General features: G+C 41.6%; 3 protein-coding genes across 5 annotated transcripts; 2 read left to right on the top strand and 1 right to left on the bottom strand.

The window, feature by feature from the left end:
- The first annotated feature begins 458 nt into the window (after positions 1 to 458).
- Positions 459 to 8,670, top strand: LOC115670809 (sulfhydryl oxidase 2). 3 transcript variants are annotated; one of them, XM_056309281.1, is made up of 12 exons: positions 459 to 931; positions 2,886 to 2,910; positions 2,993 to 3,085; positions 3,576 to 3,757; positions 4,339 to 4,408; positions 4,492 to 4,560; positions 4,686 to 4,756; positions 4,840 to 4,996; positions 6,285 to 6,325; positions 7,326 to 7,472; positions 7,550 to 8,040; positions 8,243 to 8,670. In XM_056309281.1, the coding sequence occupies exons 1-11, from the start codon at positions 705 to 707 to the stop codon at positions 8,028 to 8,030; spliced, it is 1,563 nt and encodes a 520-aa protein (XP_056165256.1). In that variant the 5' UTR covers positions 459 to 704; the 3' UTR covers positions 8,031 to 8,040; positions 8,243 to 8,670. The 3 variants fall into 3 exon arrangements, with proteins under 3 accessions (XP_056165256.1, XP_056165255.1, XP_056165257.1); XM_056309282.1 differs by having other exon boundaries at positions 460 to 931; positions 7,550 to 7,993; XM_056309280.1 differs by having other exon boundaries at positions 7,550 to 8,314.
- Positions 8,671 to 9,276: 606 nt separating this feature from the next.
- Positions 9,277 to 10,680, top strand: LOC115670808 (putative fasciclin-like arabinogalactan protein 20). The gene has a single exon (XM_056309283.1). It carries the CDS (start codon positions 9,395 to 9,397, stop codon positions 10,487 to 10,489), a length of 1,095 nt encoding a protein of 364 aa, XP_056165258.1. The 5' UTR covers positions 9,277 to 9,394; the 3' UTR covers positions 10,490 to 10,680.
- Positions 10,681 to 11,004: 324 nt separating this feature from the next.
- Positions 11,005 to 16,457, bottom strand: LOC115670764 (uncharacterized). The gene is made up of 9 exons (XM_030592123.2): positions 16,067 to 16,457; positions 15,473 to 15,663; positions 14,529 to 14,707; positions 13,558 to 13,842; positions 13,410 to 13,468; positions 13,266 to 13,302; positions 13,084 to 13,155; positions 12,247 to 12,568; positions 11,005 to 11,649 (listed from the first exon to the last, which is right to left on the bottom strand). The coding sequence occupies exons 1-9, from the start codon at positions 16,182 to 16,184 to the stop codon at positions 11,182 to 11,184; spliced, it is 1,731 nt and encodes a 576-aa protein (XP_030447983.1). The 5' UTR covers positions 16,185 to 16,457; the 3' UTR covers positions 11,005 to 11,181.
- Between the last annotated feature and the right edge of the window lie 3,099 nt (positions 16,458 to 19,556).

The raw sequence follows: 19,556 nt of genomic DNA, 5'->3' as shown, positions 1-19,556 counted from the left end.
TCTTGTTAGATATTAATAGGACCTACACACTTAATGTGTTCACTCGCTACTCTTTGTAACGGAGTCGTTGATAAGGAAGGTATGGAGCTTTGATTTCGACCTATACTTGGAATTTCACGGCTCAAACCAATAAATGAACATCGCCCCCGCTAATCAGCCCTTTCCATTATCTTTCTTTTTCCATTAGCCGAACTCTTATTCCGATCGATATTTTTTTAAGAAAAATGCTTTCAAAAGAATCATGTAATCGCAGCCATTACCACTAAACCTCGACTATCTCAAAAAGTAATTAAAAAAGAAAAAAAAAAACAAATGAACTCAGGGCCAAACCGTGGGCTTCTTGGCCCGTCTTAATTCGAAGCTGCACATAGATATAGATAGGTCAAGGCCGAGACGTCATGAGCCGTGAAGCGCTCACTTTTCCTCGCCCGCGCCGAGTGGGGGAAGTGTGGCCCCCACCAATGTCTTTCCGACACCCACCAAGACCAAAACCCCGAACAAATCCGTAACTAATCCGCAAATCCGATATTAATTGTAACGAAAAGACATCGTTCCGCCCCCGCCCCAAACCTTAATTCCAAAATTCGAGCCGTTTCCTCCCCGAATCCGACCGTATAAGCTCCGTTCGCCAAAGCTGGATCGGAGAAATTCCTCTGTCTCTCTATCTCTCTCTCTCTCTCTCTCTCGCGGGATCCATTTCCACCATGTATTGGATAGCTGTGATCCTGCTGTTCGCGAATCTGGCGCCACTGAGCTCCCACCGGGCGGCGGCGGCGGCGGGGGGCGGCGACGGATCTCGCTCGATCCTGCGGGCCGTCGGCGCCGGCGGCCCCGCCGCGGACTACGCCGTCGAGTTGAACGCCACCAGCTTCGACGCCGCGCTCGGGGGCACCCCCGCTACCTACGCCGTGGTCGAGTTCTTCGCCCACTGGTCAGTGCTTCTCTTAGCCTCTCTCTCTCTCGATAGCATCGGTGCGGCCCGGTTTCGGTGCGTGCGTGCGTGCGTGCGTGTTCGATGATGCTTCGCCGTTTGATTTGGTTAAGAAGCGCCGTTCGACGGGATTCATTTCCCGTTCCGGAACCTGTCTCTCCGGCGAATTGATTGGTGTTAGGTGATAATAGAAGCGTTTCGTTTCTGGTAGTTTTGAGATCGGGTTTGTTGGCGCGCTTATGTTAGCTCTACCGGTGTCGCATCTGACGCGAGGTAGTAGTTTGAGCTAATAAAGTAGCATGTTCGTTTGTTACTCCATTGCTCGTGAGCAACTGAAGACTGTGCGAGAAATATCTGATTCCCTTTGGCTGTGTTGAACATTTATATTTTCACTTGAATTAGGAACTTGGTAGCGGTAGGAAAAGATTTGTCGTCATTGGGTGAAAGCTGGTTGACTCGCTTAGGATGGATTTTTATCGAGTAGCCAGCACAGAGGTAGCTCTGAAGCATGTTCAGTAAACAAAAATTAAGTCAGGGCTGACCCCTTTTGTAGATTGTTCTGCTGGTCATCAGGGAAACAAAGTCATGACCATCTTCATATATTCATCGACCTTTATTTTAAGTCAGAGAGAGCAGCAAGCTGCCAAGAACCATTAGACGGTGAGGTTATGGCGGTCCTCCTCACTAACAAATATATATCTGTGGTGGCTGATGAGATAAAGGACTGAATGTTGTGTAGTGATTACTGCATTTGTTCATTGGGCTTGATTGCCCTTGCATCAATGGACATGATAATTTTGGTTGGGTATATAGTCAAGACTTGACAGTTTGTTCTGAGCCTCCAAACATTTGCGAAACATTATCTTGTGGTTGCTTTGTTGCATGTCAGTGAGCCCTTCATGGTCAAGCTGCAGAAAATTTTAATTTAATATTGACTCGGAATGACCTCATTACTAGTATTGATCCATGCAACCCTTTGGTTTGTGGATATGGATATCATGTTGGAAATTATTGGAGCCAATAGGAGCACCAGTTGAAGGAGTAGAGATGAAAAAAATCATGCGACCTGCAGGTTTATCAGAAATATTATGGATGAGTTGCTTAGAATATGAATTTTAAGGACAACATTGTATTTTGAGATGCAGGCTTTTTCACCCCCAATGCTCTCCCTTTGCTATGAGTTGGCATGTAATACTAGAAGAGTAGATAGCTGCAACTGATCATAGTACTAAATACTAACACACCTGATAGCTTGATTATGATTGGCCCAATCAAGTAAAACATCAACTTACCAAATTAGCGACCAACCCTGCATTTTCAAGGAATGATCTGTAAGAATGAGCTTTGCAAGCATGGACCCTGCATGCTTGTGGATGGAAAGGTAGATTTCACTTAGCCTACGTTGTTATGCCATTCTGTGTTTTGGCTATATGGCATCTGAGATTGAATTAGTTTGATTAACTGAATCTGTTATGCCTGGTCAATGGTAAAACACAATTTTGGACAATCTATAGCAGCTAAATAAGTGGTTGCTTAAGTTCTAGGTCTTTTGAAATCTGGAAACCAGGATGCTCACTTAGATTAATTCTTATGCTAGAGATATATTTGACATAAAATTTGTGAAGATTTACTTTCTTCCAACATGTTGAGGTGGCAACAACAGCCCTTACCCTACGGTTATATAGGTACAATTGCTTATGCAACAGCATGACAGGCACCAAATGCTTTAGTAATTTTCAAAATTTTCAGTTTTGCATTGCGGGTACATTAGATTGTAATTCTAGGTTTCTACCGTGAGAACAGCTCTGAGCTACTCTCTCGCGCATGCCCAACAAGTTTGAGTGTTTATGCATGTGTTTATGTAGGTTTTTTTGTCTGGCAGCATGGGTGTATGGATTGGTGGTTGGGTATGTATGACTAAATTTCTGATTGCTGTTGATTATTGATCTTGCAGGTGTCCTGCATGTAGAAATTACAAGGTACTATCTGCTACCGCTACATCTCAAATATTAAATTCTTTGTCTTCTTTTCTTAATAACTTTTTAAGATTCAATTTTGTAGCCGCAATATGAGAGGGTGGCTAGACTTTTCAATGGACCTGATGCAGTTCATCCTGGGGTAGTTTTAATGACAAGAGTAGACTGTGCACTGAAGGTACTTAAAATTATCGCATCAGCATTTCATTTGATTTCAAATACTGTTGCTTCGATAGACTCTGCTTTACAGACAAAAAACTGCTGGAAAACTCTGGTTTCCTTTAGAAAGGTATTTATGTCTGGACTTGTGGTATGATGGATTAGTACTGGCATGGTTGTGCAAAGTGATATAGTAATTTCGAATTGGATAGGTAATCGTGTTGGCGAATATCTGATGTGCAGGCTGCTACTATTAGACAATGAAATTTTTATCAAAACGAAAAAGAAAATTTTCAAATTAGCTACTGATAAAGATGGAGGGTGCACTATTTGAAGGCCACCACTTTTTTGTACCATCCATCTATCTGAAAATTGAAAATGCTGGCCCTTTGTCGTTTCACTTATCCATGTTGTTGTACTATAGATTAACCTGCTGATGTGGTCTTTGCTGGATTCTCTTTAATGCATGATTCAGCTATTTGGCTTGTTTTGATTGTTTGGCAGAGCAGATAAACAACAAACTTTGTGATAAATTTTCTGTGAGTCATTATCCTATGCTCTTCTGGGGGCCTCCTTCCAAGTTTGTTGCTGCCAGTTGGGAACCTAAACAAGAGAAAAGCGAGCTACGTTTAATTGATGATGGACGGACTGCAGAAAGCCTGTTAAATTGGATCAATAAGCAAATAGGCAGGTATGAAGTATCTCTTGTATTTTCTGGTTACTAAGTGATTATTCGTGGTACGTCGTTCATCTTATAAGTCTTGGGACATTCTAACAAATGCATCTAGCCACTTCAATTCCTTTCGTCAACCTGAGATAAGTTTCTCTTTTCGGTTTTGGAAAGTATTAACAAATTAGTCATCTCTAATTTTTAGATTCCCAGATTGACAGCTAAAAAATGTGCAAAATTTCATGCTTGGAATATAATGTAGGCTTTTTAAGTTTGGTTAACTTATATTTGTTGTGCTTGGGTTGTTCAATAGATACTGATTCACTTATCACTTATCAGAATGTATACTGAATAATCACAATTGTCAGGGAGTAAAATTGAGAATTCGTATGAGGACCTACTTATTAAATGTCAAACAGTGAGCTACATTACTTTTGGGTTGAGACATGTCTAATCTTCAAAGTGAAGTGGGCTTTACCTTTCTTTTCACCTTTGTGGACAACAATCTTGTCTGTCCGAAGAATTGAGCCACATATTAAGTACTGCAGAGTTAAAATTTGACTTCTTATTTTTTTTTCTATTGTTCAATACTAAATTTACAGCTCATACGGTTTGGATGATGAGAAATTTGAAAATGAGCATCTCTCGTCAAATATTTCAGACCCTGAACAGGTGGGATCATTGGAGCCAAATAGTTCTTTTCTAACTAAATATACTCTTCAGTACTATTATTGACATGAAATGGTTAATTGAAGATTGCACGGGCTGTATATGATGTTGAGGAGGCCACATCCACTGCCTTCGACATCATTTTAGAACACAAGGTGCAATATATTTACCTTTGATATGGTTCTGTGAGATCTATTCTTGTGTCTTTCCATTTTTTGCTCATTCACTTACATTGTTTTCAATTTCATTTCTGGTCCCCTCCATATATAATATAAAAAAGATAAAGTCGGAAACTCGGGCTTCACTCATACAATTTCTGCAACTTCTGGTTGCGCATCACCCTTCGAGGCGGTTAGTTCACATTCTTCATTTTGCAACATTATTCCCATGAATGTTCTGCCTCACTAGTTTTTGACTCAGACTGTCTGTTTTAGGTGTCGTCAGGGTAGTGCAGAAGTTCTTGTCAACTTTGATGAGTTTTATCCCTTGGATATGCTGACGCTTGACAAACAGGAAGTTTCTAGTGGTGATGACAAGACAGCCTTTCATAATTTCCAGATATGCGGAAAAGAAGTTCCTCGTGGATATTGGGTGGGTACACTGTTAATTCTATTTTTCATACTTTTAAAATTTGCATTCTCTACTTTTGTTGAATTCTGGATATTTCTATATATGAGATTTATGAACTTTTTGCATCTGGTCAGTTTTGATGTATTTTAATCATAATAGCACAGCACTTCTAATTCATGTTTGTTGAAATGCCTTTAAAATTCATTAAGGTTAGACTACTAAAGTTGGGGGAAAGAGAGAAACAACACAGTTATAGCAGATCTAATTGTGATGTTGAGGAGTGCAGAAAAGATTTCCAACGTGCTGTAGCCTAGAAGACATATAAACCAGTTTTATACATCATCTTAAGCCCATCCTTAGTGTCCATTTCTCATGGTTAAGTAGTAACAGAAGTTTCGCCACTTGAACATTCTATAACTGCATTAGATGTTATCTAGTGTGATCTTTTGAACCAATCAAGTTCTTCTTACTCCAAACTTTTATGCCTTGCCAAAAGCTATTAGGTCATCTGATTTCACATGTTGATGTGAAATTGCCGTCCTCAGCCAAAGCACAAGAACGAAATTATAATATGTAGAGCTGCTGTAGTTTCATAGGGTGCTTGACAGTATTATAACTTGTCTTTGGAATCTGTGGTAGTGACACCTTTAACTTGAGAATAATGTTGAACTTAAATGCTTTCATGTGACTTGTCAAATCTTAATGAGATAACAAAGAAAATGTGAAAAGGTTACAAATAAAGGTTGAACCCCCAAGGAAAGGAGGTTAGCTCACCCAAATCACAAGGTTCATTAACCAATTGGTAACCTGATTTCTGGTCTAGGTTGCTATAATGATACCGGCCATAGAAACTCACAATAGCCACAGTCGCCTTTGTCCATTTGACACTTTGGCAGTGCATCAAACAACATACATGATGGGTTTGTGACATCCCCAAGTGCCAGCAAAAGAGAACATGAGATGACACATAAGTGGAAATCACCTCTCAGGCCAAGCCGATGCTTGAATACTTCATTTTAGAGGTTGTCTGTGTGAAACCAGGGAAGTTAGATGTTGAAGAGCAGTCATCATTTTTGCGACAATAGCAATCGGGTATTGTGCCTCAGTCCACTAGAGTTAGGTGCCAAACTAAGCTGTTGTTTTTATTTTCAACCTTTTCTCACCATGCTCATACGTATTGACAAACTGTTGGACTTTACAATAGAAGAAGCTCTTTTCCTGGAATTATTTCACAATTCCATCTCCCTGGAATTCGATCATCTACATATTTCAGCAGCTCAATTTTGGCATTTGTTGTGTTTTGTTGCAGATGTTCTGCCGTGGCAGCAAGAATGATACTAGAGGCTTTAGGTATTATTGTTCTCCATTATTTCAAGCCTGACTAATCACTTTGCACCTAAGCATCATTTTTGGAATGTTCAGTATAATGTGGCAGAAGCTCATGTCATTTCTTGTTACACTACATCTAAGGAGGATACTCCTGATAATTAAACTTCTCGAAGATATATATGCTGTTCCTACCGACATTTGATAGTGGATTTGAACAATTCCCCAGTATACTTTGTTTTCTTGTGAGTGTGCAGTATGGAGGTAATGCACACATCGCGCTGTGTTCTGCTCTTATGGTTTCACAGAGTTTGTAGTCCATGTGCTTCTGTAGATGCCTGCAATGAGTTCATTTTGTTGCTGTAATTGATGCAGTGGGCTTCTTTGACTTATTTACTTGATTTAAAGTTGTCGAGAAGAATTTCATTTCTTTTTGTCTTGGTAAAAAGGCTTCTTAACTGGCCTTTCTATGGTCAGACATGTAATTGGGCCAGTTGCAGGCTGCATATAAGTATGGCAAAATATGGCCATGGCATGGCGAGCCATCTTGATTGGGGCAGCCCTGCCCTGCCGTGAAACATGGATGGATTTAATTCCCAACCCATGCAGTAAGATGTGTAGATCGTGTCGATTAGGGGGTTAGTTAGTGAGAAGAAAGGGCAATTAGCGGAGGTGATAATTTTTTTGGTTAGAAGAGGTGATATTTGGAATGACCTGTTTTTGCATAGTTAGCTGTATGGACCAGATTTTGGTTTTTTCAAATGGGACAGTTATTGAGAAGACACTAATTCAGTTCTTTGATTAGTGTGCCTCTGGACTCCTTAATGCTTTGCTACACTTCTGGTAGTTGCATTTGTAATTGATGTCCCAGCCCTGGTTATTGCAAAACCATCCCCTTTTTTATCTTGAACAGTTGAAGTATCCTTTGTTGTCTAAAATATGAGCATTGATAGGATTTCTCTTACCTAATTACTATTAAGTCTATTTCTACCTTTTTAATTCAGCCAATTTGGCTCTTTTGCAGCTGTGGATTGTGGGTTCTTCTTCATTCTCTATCTGTAAGCATTGAAGATGGAGAGAGTCAGTTTGCGTTTAGAGCCATATGCGATTTTATCCACAACTTTTTCATCTGTGAGGAATGTCGCCAACATTTCTATGCAACGTGTTCAAGGTACAACTATCTAATAATTACGTGCTTAAGCCTTTTTGGTATTATTACCATTTACCATGTGCAAATATTTTCTTCAGCGTTTCTACTCCATTCAAGACAACACGTGATTTTGCACTTTGGTTGTGGAGTACGCATAACAAAGTAAATGAGAGATTGATGAAAGAGGAAGCTTCTCTAGGCACTGCTGATCCCAAGTTTCCAAAGATCATATGGCCCCCAAGGCAGCTTTGCGCATCTTGTCATCGGTCTGACAGTCGAAGGAACGGTGATTCTAGTAAGATTGACTGGGACCAGGATGAGGTTTTTAAATTTCTGAAGCAGTACTATGGGAAGACACTCGTGTCTCTTTACCAGAAGAAAGATATTATTCAGAACGCTGGAACTAATGGAGCTCTGGAAGATTCAGCGGCCTCGACAAATGCGATTGTTGTGCCTATCGGGGCTGCATTAGCAATTGCTGTTGCTAGCTGTGCCTTTGGAGCCCTTGCGTGCTACTGGCGTTCACGGCAGAAGAATCGGAAGTATTACCACAATTTACACTCTTATAAAAACATATGATTTTGATTAGGTACTGATCAGATTAGGGAAAATAATTGAAGAATCTTATAGCGGGTAAAGGGCGAAACTGTCCTCGGGTACTAGGATTGCTGACCCCTTCTTTTGGAATTTGGGAGGGAGAGAGAGAGAGAGAGAGAGAGAGAGTTGGGGGGTTTGTTTGTTTGGAGTTAGATTTTCTTATTTCTCTTTTGTTTCTTTCAACAACATTTCAGGCCAAGAAGAAGCTGGAATTAACATATTTTTTGAAGGACAGTTGTTCCACACATTGAGGTGCAAAAAACAAAGGGTGAAATCAACCTCTGCAATAGGAATTCCCTGAACACGCTCGTATCAGTTGGGCTCTTACAAAGTTACTGCCTTTTGAAGGTCTGATATGGATTGTACAGATACATTGTCGGACAAAATTACATGTATTTAGATGAGATTGTGCAATACCGTGGCCTTAATTATTGTACTTATTCTTGAAAGTATTGTAGAGGGTGACCGGTCGGCGTCACTGTTGATTTCTCAGTTGGAATTTTGTCTTGTAATTGTGCTTTACGGAGTTGTTGTACACTGGTGATCGAGCGGGATTGTTTCTTGTCTAATGAGAATTAGTTGCTTCTCGTGGCAAAGGAGCAAGTATGACGAGGTTTTTGTTTATGGTTTATGAAGAGAAAAAGCTTTCAAAACGTAGGACCAGACGCGTGTGCCCAAAGAAGGGATGATCCAATAGCATGTGTGTACTCGTCCCTTCCTCTATCTATGTCTTACTATTATTGAGTTCCATACATTGGAGATGAGGCATACAATTGAATCTTATAGTGGGGTCATGGCACCTTTTCTTCTCCTTTTTGGTCGGTCGAATTTGAATGGATTGTCATGCCTTTCCATTGGGTAAGGCCCGGCAAGCACGACTCACCTGTTGCAGCGCTTCAAAATGTGCAAGTTGAAATTCGTTTGCCTTCTTCAACATGTGCCGCGTTCCACGTTCACAATTCTTTTACATGGCTAGGAGATCTCTTCAAACATACAGATCCTTATTTGCTCTGCTAGCCTCCGAGAAAAACTCTCGCGGATGTCACGAGCAATGTCTCTTGATAGTGCGTGCGTATTGTTGTCGAAGGAATGTTAACTGTGATTTTATAAGATGCAGATTCTAATTTGCCAGAAAAAGGGAGTGCAAAAAACCCACTTCGGCCTCTGAGGTCAGTTTCGTCATTGCACCATAACCAACAAACCGAACTATTTCCAACCAACAAAACGGTGCAAGTGCAAATCTCCCGCCAAATCTTCGGGCTCGTTGATGAAACGCCCCCTCTGCTCTTCACTCTCCACAGAGCAACCAATCTTGAAAAACCACCCTCTCTCCAAGCTCTCCGTCAATGGCGTCCCTACTCCTCATCCTCCTCGTCGCCGCCACCGTCATCCTCGTCCCTCCGCTCTCCCTCTCCTCCGCCCCTCATTCCGACTCCCTCCATCGAGCCGCCCAGACCCTCTCCGGCGCCCGCTTCACGTCGATGGCTCTGACCCTCGAGCTCGTTTCCCAGACGCCGGTCGTCCCGCGCTCTCAGTCCCTGACCATCTTCGCTCCCCGCGACTCCGCATTCTCCCGGTCTGGCCAGCCCTCGCTCTCTGTCCTCCAGTTCCACTTTGCTCCGCTCTTTCTTTCCCATCGCTTCCTCGCTTCGCTTCCCTACGGCACTGCCGTCCCGACCGCGCTGGGAAACCGCTCCCTCGCCGTCACTTCGCTGCCGGGCGACCCATTCGTTTCCCTCAACAGCGTCATGATCGACCGCTCGCCTCTGTTTGCTGACAAGTCCGTGACGGTTTTCGGAGTTGAGAGGTTCTTTGACCCGGGTTTCGAGCTCCCTTCACCCGTTCAGGGCCCCACGCTGGATCTGAGCTGCGTCTCCTCGCTGAAGAGGGGGAATCGTGCAGGCTTTCCAGGCGACAGTTCGTTCCACGAGGCTTCAAGAAAGATGAGATCTTCAGGGTATTCTGTGATGGGTTCGATTCTCGGAATGCAGCTTCTGGGGTTTGAGTATCGGACTGCTACGCTGACTCTGTTCGCTCCAGTTGACAAGGCGATTACGAATAACAAAGGCAATTTCAGCGAGTACGCTTCGATCTTTCTTCAACACGTGGTTCGGTGTAAGCTTCTGTGGAGTGATCTGGCTGGGTTTAGTAATGGGCCTGCACTGCCTACGTACAAGAAAGGGTATGGAGTTCATGTCACGAAGTCTGGCGACACCTTCATGGTTAATAAGGTCGCCATTGTACACCCGGAATTGTACGTGAATGAGTGGATCGTTGTCCATGGGGTTCGCGGGATGATCGGAGCGAAGAGCAGGGCGGACAAGGCAACGCACAAGGGGTCTGAAAAGAGTGGCCACTCAGAGGAGAAGAGATGGGTGAGGAGGCAGTTTCGAGTCTGGATCGCGATCTTCGTACTGGTCTCTACTCAATTCTGTTGTTGAGTTCTGGTCAATCTGTTGCATTGTTAGGTGGACGTGTATGTGGTTTTGGAGAGATTTGACGATGTAAAACAGGTTGCAGGGTCATAGAGATGCTGATCTTTAGTGGGGTTTTTAATTCAGTGCCCATGATCCCTCCGTTCTCTTTGTTCCCCAGAGAAAATTCTTAATTGATGAACACACCGTATGCCTTTTTCTTATGCCTTCTACTTACTAGCCTATATCTTACAGAAACTTGCTTTTGCTTTCTGAAGCATGTAGATTCTCTATAAACGGGCAGTGTTACTCTCTCTATCAGCCACACGCTGTTCTGAAGATGACCACAGCCTAAACAATTGGTGATATCAAACAGCCCAAGAACAATCCTTGACAGGAGAGTTGCTTCCCAGCCGAAAACCCGGTGAATTCCTGGTGGTGCCAAAACACAACCATGCGAGACCATATTTACGAGCAGCTTTAATCAGTAGATGCCACGAATTACGCATTCACAAGCCACATTTTCTTTTGGGAGGACAAAATACAAGAATGAAATTACCATATGCTAGTAACAGGATTCAGTAGAAAAGGCTTTACCCCTCAAAACTCAAAGTGAAGCTTTGCCCCACTTGGTTTTCTTCCTGCCGTAGAAGGACATTTGAGCTATAAAAAGCGGAAAAAGGAAACTACTGACTTCTATAATGATCCTACTATTCGATCTAAAATACACTACTCGTGTTGGGTGACCCAATATCATGACGAACATTGTCGTTGTTGTTGTTGTTGTTGCCGCCGTTGGTATTGTTGTCGTTGGTATTACTCTTAAAGTTCCCGCAGACTTTGATTGGTAAGGATAGCTTCACAAACACCTCCTCCCTTTGGGGGCGGTTTGCATAGAGTATCCAGAGGACAAGGCATAGCATGACTCCTATAGAGATCAAGCCCAGTCCAGCGTTGACCAACCTCAGATGACTTTCCAGAGGAGGACAATGAGTCTTGGTTATCTCCTGGAACGTGTCCCGCACGAAATTGCAGTTTTGAAGGCTGAGTAGAGGAGGGGCATAGTGCTCGAGTGCATAACTTTCATTTACTGCCCCCACTAACTGCATGTAAATTGCAGGGGTGATTCTACCGGGTGTAGTGCATATACCGGATGCAGATACTTGGCATGTGTAGTTCTCCCAGACCTGAACACATTTCAAAAGAAATGGAGAAGTTAAAAACTCTATCGAGACTTATCATGCAACCGGTTGAAGTACAAGGAAAGGGACTAGGTGTTGCTTGGCAGACCGTTTCTCTTAAACTACCGCAGGTTCTTGAGAGCAACGAGGCAAGCAAAGCCCAATCTTTATTGAAATATCAAAGGATGTTTTTAGTGATTTTCACCCGCTGGTACAAAACTTTAACAAAAACCGTGAAAGACTAAATACTTTGGGATTTATTTATCATAAACAATACAAAAGAAAAAGCCCAGAAGTATTTCGTCGTTTGTACAGGATAACTGGATCTCGCATTTGCATGTGTCACTTATCTCAAAGTAATTGTTCTCATAAGTGTATCTGTTAGAAACAAAAACGACGAAATTTAACCACTGATAATGAATAAAAGAATTATCAACAACAACCCAAACCAGGTCTTTTTTTGACAGAGGCATCAGATGTGGACCTCGTGAATGATAAAAATTATATTTTTTAATTTAACTAAAGCACTAAGGACCTAATGTGTCCCCACAAATGATCTTCGTAGAAAGAGGAGGACAAAATAATGGCCAGTGAGCATCATACCAGAGAAGCATTTGCGATTGACACTTCTTGCGATCCACATTGGCGATCTTTCAGGACAGAGTCAAATGGAGAGCAGAGAGGCGGCATCATAGGTCCAGACTGATTGTAGTAATAGAGATTGCCCTGGGCTGGGTATGTATTGGCGTATGTATATATAAATTGATTCACAACATGAACAATATCCATGATGACTTGTTTACTCTGTACTAGTGTCTGATTTGTGGTTCTCTGGTCAACACAAGGAAGGATGTTGCTAAGAGCAGATTCAGCATGGGGATTCTCCACCCATTCTTCCATTGCCATGCATGTGTCAGAGATTGCACTGAGACAAAGAGGAAAAGCGACAGTCATGTTTCTATCATACCCAGTATTCTCATTCACATGATTCTCAAAACATTAAAGATCTTAAGAATGCCTAAATTCAGGCAACAGGACTGATTATTAGTTTAGTCATGAAAGGCACAGCCAGTGAATATAATGGCAATGCAAGCAAAAGATAATGAGTTTTAGGATACAACACAAGAAAATGTATGACAGGACAAAGAGAAGTAAATAATTGAAGAAAAGGAAACCATTGAAGGTTCAAATTTAGTATATCAAACATCAAACCTCAAACATAAGAACGATATAAGAATTACTAAACTAGTGAAGTCAGCATGCATCTGACCAAAAAAAAAAAGTCAGCATGCGGATATATATCTCAGAGAAATAAATGCACTAACATAGTCTGCATTCTGCATGCACCTATATGGAATTCTACAAGCAGATCTCAATTTACTGAGTACAGAGGCAAAGGAGACTGGACGAAGACGCCTGCAGTGGAGTTCAGCATCTTACTTGTTGAAAATTACAAAAACTCCACAGAGGATGAAAGTAACAGCAACAAGTAGCCACCCACTTATGACAAATCTGCAAAGGTACGAGATAGCACGTTAGACTCGAGTAATGAAAAAATATTGAGCAAAAATATGAATCGTTGTTGGATTGCAAAAAGATCATTGTCAATGCAAAAGCCTTACAAGTTTATTGCATGCCGATGGCCAAGGACAGACAACACTGGAAGATGAAAAGATAATGAATCAGTTTGAGGCAAGAACACAAGGAGAAAAAATCATACTGGTCAAATAGAGATTGTAAATAATAGCAGCGTGGCAGATACATACAAAGTCCAATGAGAGACAACAGAAGCATCACAGCAGCCACAGTGATCAATGTCAAGCGCCTGCACGAATGCATCAAAGAAACTTATTGTTGCCTCAAATACCAATAAGAACTCAGTATATTAGAAGTGTTGCAAAGGACAATACATACACTGCATTAAATAATCTTCTTATTTTTCCAGAGTTTTCACTTGTCTTCTCTGCCAGAGTATCTGCCGCAGCGTTTAAATCTTGATTCAAATGGTCTATATCATTCATGGCATCGGATGGAAGGAAAACTTGGGCCACACTGATATTCTTCGCAAGAGACAAATACTCGGTAACATTTCTGAGTGTCTGCACCGTGTAGTCTGACTGGTTGACAACATATTTCAGAGTACTAAAAACTTCACCATGAAATTCATCCTGTCCAACAGATAGAAGTATACAGCCAACCCTGTACATACAAAGATAAAGAGTGGGTTAAGAAGTGCTTGAAAATGAACAGAAGATCCAAAGGTTTTATAGAGTGTTGCTTACTTGAACGTTCGTGACTATTCTATTGGTAATGAAATCTTGTAGATCAATTCTTAGGTGTTATATATCTTAGTTAAATTGGCAGAGGCCATTCTGTCAATCACATCATCACAGAAAGCCAAGTAAATAATAATACGAATGATACAACAACAGTTCAAAGAGAATGTGAAGAAGAGAGAAGTCACTTAGGAGCTTCCATGGGCAAAATCTCCACATGAATAATCAATGGGACGCACGGAAATCTCTATTCCTCTACCTCTTATGCACACACAATGCATGGGCAATTTGCTAAAGAAGACAAAACTTACAAAAGTTAGAGACAGATAGAAACTTATTGGCAAGAAGTGAATAATGTGCTCATATGATCATATCCGACACAATATTACTCTAACATTGGTACGTCCAACTGAGTTATACATGCATAAATGAGGGCCCCTCGTCCAATTAAGCGAATTTCACTCCAACAAACCACCAAAAATCAGAAAAGATTAACTGATAAAAGAAGAAGAAAGAAAGAATAAAGATAAGAAAAATAATGGGAAATAGGAAGGGAAAATACATTGACATTAACAATTGATCTATATGAGCTTGAAGTTGGGTTCTTACGCGGCAGCAGATGTGAAGAGCAGGAGCATTATGAGGCATATTCTTTGTGAATTGGGACATCCCCTGTCTTTTATTGTCATTTGCCATCCGCAGCAATGATGCACCAGGAGAGCCAACCCGAAGAAAACAAACCATAGGATAGCAAGCACGAAACCAAAAGCACCTGTGAATCCAACAGACTGCAAAGAAAGATGGTCAGAAAAATCAGGTAAATAACAGAGATGTAACTTGTTCTTGATGTAGAAAAATCATTTAACATAACAAACCCAACATGTCCTCACAGATTGGAAATGATATGACACAAATTCAATCAATATTATTCAAAATGCTGTAGATGACATCTGAAGTACATATACATATGCCAACTTGATTTTGATCATGACAAGGCAGATGTCAGGAGTATGCAAAACACAAACTCTTAGAGATTATTATCTTATTGTTCTTTCTTGCCAGATTATAATCCAGACTAACGGAATTCGGCAAGGAACCATTGTGATTTATATAGCAGAAATGGCTATCTAGGGAGACAACACAAGTAATTCTCCAAATGAAACGAAGGGATGCACAATCATTTAAGGCTTGCTTCCCTATCCATGCTACTGAAGAAACAGAGGACCGACATCCACTTTTATATCAAAGCAGTCACTGGGATTTGTAGAGTTTCTTATGGGCAAACAGTCAAATGCAAAACTTTAACCTGACTATTGAATACACTCCTACAACAACGACACTTAATCATCAAATTTCTTCAACTCAACTGCCGTATGCATGTATGCCCGTACATACTCAAGGAACCAAGAAAAACAACAATATAATTTGGCTAGGTCCACTTGCACAAGAGAGAAACAAAGAGGAATAACTACTGAAAGACTCAATGCTTCTAAATGTTTTTAATGAAAGTATGTAAAGAAATGCTATGACCAAGGACTAAAAACCAGACTTACAGCCCAGTAATGCTGATTAGAAGTGTCCCAACCGTCTCGATAATGCTTAAACCCACGAAGAATATCAGGCCTATTTGTTCTATTTCCCGCTAACACCAGCGTGCTACGCGGCCCACTCGTTTCTGGCCCCGGCGCTTCTGCAAGGGCGTCCTCCGAGATGCCATTTTTCCATGGCCCCAAATTCTCTTGACCTGCGGATACAAACTATTAGACGACAAAGCACTGACTGCATTGCTCCAAATACTGGTAACAAACTTTATGCTGCTAAAAAACAAACACGAGTAACATAGCGCAGAGAATCTCAGGCCCGCCAATGCACTACATCATATACTGAATCAGCACGGCACTTCAAACGAAGTAACGCCCAGCTTTCTAGCAATCCCAAAAACGAATCTTCTGCACTTAACTGCTCAGTGGAATATAACCTCCACTGTAAAGTTCTACGCAAAGAAAAAGATTTCGTCATCTCGTCTTAGCAACGAAACAAAAGGGAGATCGCCGACAAGCCCATCCCAAGAACTACCACTTCACATGAAACAAAACGCAAAGCCTCGATTTTCAGCAAGATCATCGAAATCCTAATAAAGCACTGACCCAAGATGAACTTGACCGGATCCTTGGCGAGTCCATGCCGGGTCGAGGCAGAGCCGGCCGCTGTCGAGCTCCAAGAAGCCCATGAGAGAACCAAGAAAGCGATCAAGAACCTCCTCATGACCCGTGGCCGCGTCTCCTCCTTCCCGGCGAGCCACAAGATCACCGAAGCCACCGGAGGAGGAGGAAAAGCATTTCCAAGATTCGGCACCCCCGCGCCAAAATCCCGGGAAGAGAAAAAAGTGGAACTTGGGAACTGGGCAGCGGCTAACGGAGCCAGCTGGCCATCAGTCCGGCATCCAGAGCATCCCAAGAATCAGATTGGCCAAATTCAATGCAAAAAAAGTTCACCACCCATTCACAGCATATCAAAGAGGAGGAGACAAGGGGAGAGAGAGAGAGAGAGAGAGACGGAAACGTGGAGCCACATGGGGAGGAGTAACAAGAGCGGTTAAAAAGGGAAGGGCGGGGCGGGTGTGAATGACACCAGCAAGAACACAAACACGCGCGCACACACACTCTCACTCTCTTCTCTCTCTTCTCTCCCTGTCTCCGTGCCTGTGGTGTGTGCATTAACGAAGCACCAGTGAAAAGCAGAGTGGGGCTTTTTTTTCTTCTCTTTTATCAGTTTCCGCTGTTTTGCTTGTCCCCACTTTGATATATTGTGTCTTCCACTTCTGCTCTTCTCTCTCTCTCTCTCTGGCTCTTCTGGTTCTCACTTTCTTTTTGCCGCTTTTTCAAAGTCCAAATCGCATAAGTTAATCACCCACCTCCCCCCCCCAACTAAGATTTATGGCAGAAGCTTTCCCCTGATTTGCTTCGCCTAATCAGCTTCCCACTTTTATTAATTCCGGGGGGGACAAACATCTGGTGCGGCCGGGTGCACCGAACCCTTCGTTAAATCGCGTGTATTCCACATGATCTATAGGTCCGCAGAAGTTGACTATATCGAAAGAGAGAGAGGGAGAGAGATCAGGTCGTCCAGTTGCGTGCGGGACACTAAAAATCTCATCTTGATTCTAACTGGAATGGGCTGGAAAAGAGAGATCAGATCGTCCGGTTACGTTGACACTAAAAAAATCTCAATCTTTCGATTCTAACCGGAACGAGTTCTGAAGCGCACCGGAAGTCGGACGGCGACGATGGAGGGTAGTAAAGTTCGACGGCCCCGATTGCAGCCAACCTACGTGCTCCCGGTTGCACAGGATCGCGAGAGAGAGGGAGAGAACAAATGGGGACGCGGGATTCACCCGGATTGGCGGAACGGGGGGGGGAGGAGCATGAAAAGGCGCGCGCCGTGCACCGCACCCGATCTCCCCACCGCGATTCCGTGCCGGATTATTAATAATGCGTGTTATCGTGACGGTGGATCGCCAGCGCGAATCACGCAAATGTCACGTCGGCACCATTGATCAATTTACACGAAAAAAAGGGTCGTCCACGGAAAGGCATAAAGATAGAGAGCATACACAAAACACACACACACACACAAAAAAAAAAAGGGCTTCATCTTTACTTGGTCCCTTTCTTCACGATTTAATCTTCTTAGCGATTAAGCTTTCCCGTACAGTATTATGTAAGATTTTGCTAGATAAAGGCGTGGTCGGACCTTTTTGACCAGTACTAAGGGTCCATTTATTTCACGAAAAATGTAACGATTTTGAAAAATATTTTCCGAAAAATCATTTTCCGGGAGAATAGTTGGTTTTCATTTATTTGGTGATATGTGATTGAAAATATTTTCTGGTATTTGAATCTCATTTGGAAAGCGTTTGGAAAATGATTTCAATCCCATGATTTTATCTCAGGAAAAAAAAATTTGGAGTTTTTAAATATTTTTTATTTTTAAAAATAAAAAAGAAAGAAAAGTAAAAATATTTAGAAAGTAAAGGGAAGCAATTCCAAAATGTGTTTTCGCCTTCTTAGATTAGGGAATTCACTTTCCTAATTTTATACATGAATGTTTTCCCTGACCGGAAAGTGTATTCAGTTGACCAATCATTTTCGGTGAACCAAACGAGTGAAAGTCCGGAAAACAGATTCCTGAAAAACACTTTCCTTGAAATAAACGCAACTTAAGAGTGGACATATTCAATTGCAAGGCAACGAGGGCCTGAAAAAGATTTGTATGTCTCCTGCGCTGATATTGGTATTGGGGTGGTTTTGGGCCTTTCTTACCTCCCAAAAACTAGCTTACATCACACTCGTAAACTCATCAATAGCCATTCCGCAACCGATGTAGGATAACCCTGACAATCTCCCCCTCACACATACATTGGGCCCTCGTCAGAGCAGCAACACCTCGTATCTCCTTGTGCGACTGTTGGGTCTAGACTTGTTGGTAACCTGAGCTCAGATCTCATGTATTATTTTGTGGGACCACTGTCAACTGTTCAAAAAGCTAAAACTGTCGAATGAAAGCGTGATTAATATTTAAATATTCTATCATATTCTTACGAATTGATTGTATGTATGATGACTCATTCAGTATATCGAAAGTTATAACTTCTCCCGCCTGTTTATTTAACAAGTGTCGTAGTTGGTAAATGTTGGCCGTAACTCGTCTGTTTAGCAGCATGTCGATATCAGTTTAGCGGTTGGTAGTGCTACCACTGACAAATTTTGGGCAAATATCTATCAGTAAGTGGTGACCGCGCAAAGGAATGATATTAGGTGTATTAAGACTAATATAGGAAATAGATTTGTAAAACGATATAGCATATTATGACAAGGCTTTAGATAGAAGTACTTGCAAGTACGTCAAACTGCTTTATATATAGTAAAATAACAATTCAACATAAGTAACATTCATAATGGAAAAAACATAATTTAACATAATTTTTCTGTCTATTGATGAAGCGCTAACGCCATATATATACATATAGCCAGTGGCTATCGCAATTAAAAGCATTGATTAAGTGGGGGTATTGCATAATCAAGTGTATAAAACAATATCACTAAGGTAAAAGTCTATTTTCGGCATTTGAATTTATGCATTTTTTTAGTCAAGTTGTTGGATCTGCACAATTTTTCTAATCAAGCCCCTCTGCATCTAAATCCGAGTAATTAAAGCTAAAAAGTCTGTTGGAGCTGCGAAAAGTTAGATTTGAAAGGCTCTGTAATGTTCATGTAGAGAAATCTTTTCATTCAAGATTTGATTGTGATCATCTTCGGAGTTTTTAGTTAAAAGAGCTTTTCACGTTAAATCTTGCCAGCTTTGACAAACAATCAGCTCCAATCAATCGGATTTGAAGGGGGACAAACATAAAGAGAAAAGTTGATCAAGTTGAAGAACATGATAACCGCCAACGAATTGGGTGTGGAGCATGGCAAATTCAATTAGCAAAGTTACGCAAATTCAAGGACTTAATTAAACAGATTAAAAGTTCGAGGAGAAAAAATAGACTTTTACCCATCACAAACAAAAATACAATTAAGATCTTGTCAACAAGTCCCTCTTGAAGGGATTTGTTCAGCAACAAAACAAAGAAAG

This window comes from Syzygium oleosum, unplaced genomic scaffold (assembly GCF_021117445.2).
Source record: "Syzygium oleosum isolate NSW1041296 unplaced genomic scaffold, Sole_v2.1 Sole_v2.03, whole genome shotgun sequence".
NCBI classification, from domain to species: Eukaryota; Viridiplantae; Streptophyta; class Magnoliopsida; order Myrtales; family Myrtaceae; genus Syzygium; species Syzygium oleosum.
This window is presented reverse-complemented; position numbering and strand designations above follow the sequence as displayed.

Coding starts and splice junctions, on each gene's coding strand:
- LOC115670809 (XM_056309281.1), top strand. CDS start 705: ATGTATTGGATAGCTGTGATCCTGCTGTTCGCGAATCTGGCGCCACTG. Junction 2,911..2,992: donor CTGCATGTAGAAATTACAAG/GTACTATCTGCT, acceptor TCAATTTTGTAG/CCGCAATATGAGAGGGTGGC. Junction 4,757..4,839: donor GCGCATCACCCTTCGAGGCG/GTTAGTTCACAT, acceptor TGTCTGTTTTAG/GTGTCGTCAGGGTAGTGCAG.
- LOC115670764 (XM_030592123.2), bottom strand. CDS start 16,184: ATGAGGAGGTTCTTGATCGCTTTCTTGGTTCTCTCATGGGCTTCTTGG. Junction 14,708..15,472: donor CTAATCAGCATTACTGGGCT/GTAAGTCTGGTT, acceptor CTTTCTTTGCAG/TCTGTTGGATTCACAGGTGC. Junction 12,569..13,083: donor GTTTTTGTAATTTTCAACAA/GTAAGATGCTGA, acceptor TCTTTGTCTCAG/TGCAATCTCTGACACATGCA.
- LOC115670808 (XM_056309283.1), top strand. CDS start 9,395: ATGGCGTCCCTACTCCTCATCCTCCTCGTCGCCGCCACCGTCATCCTC.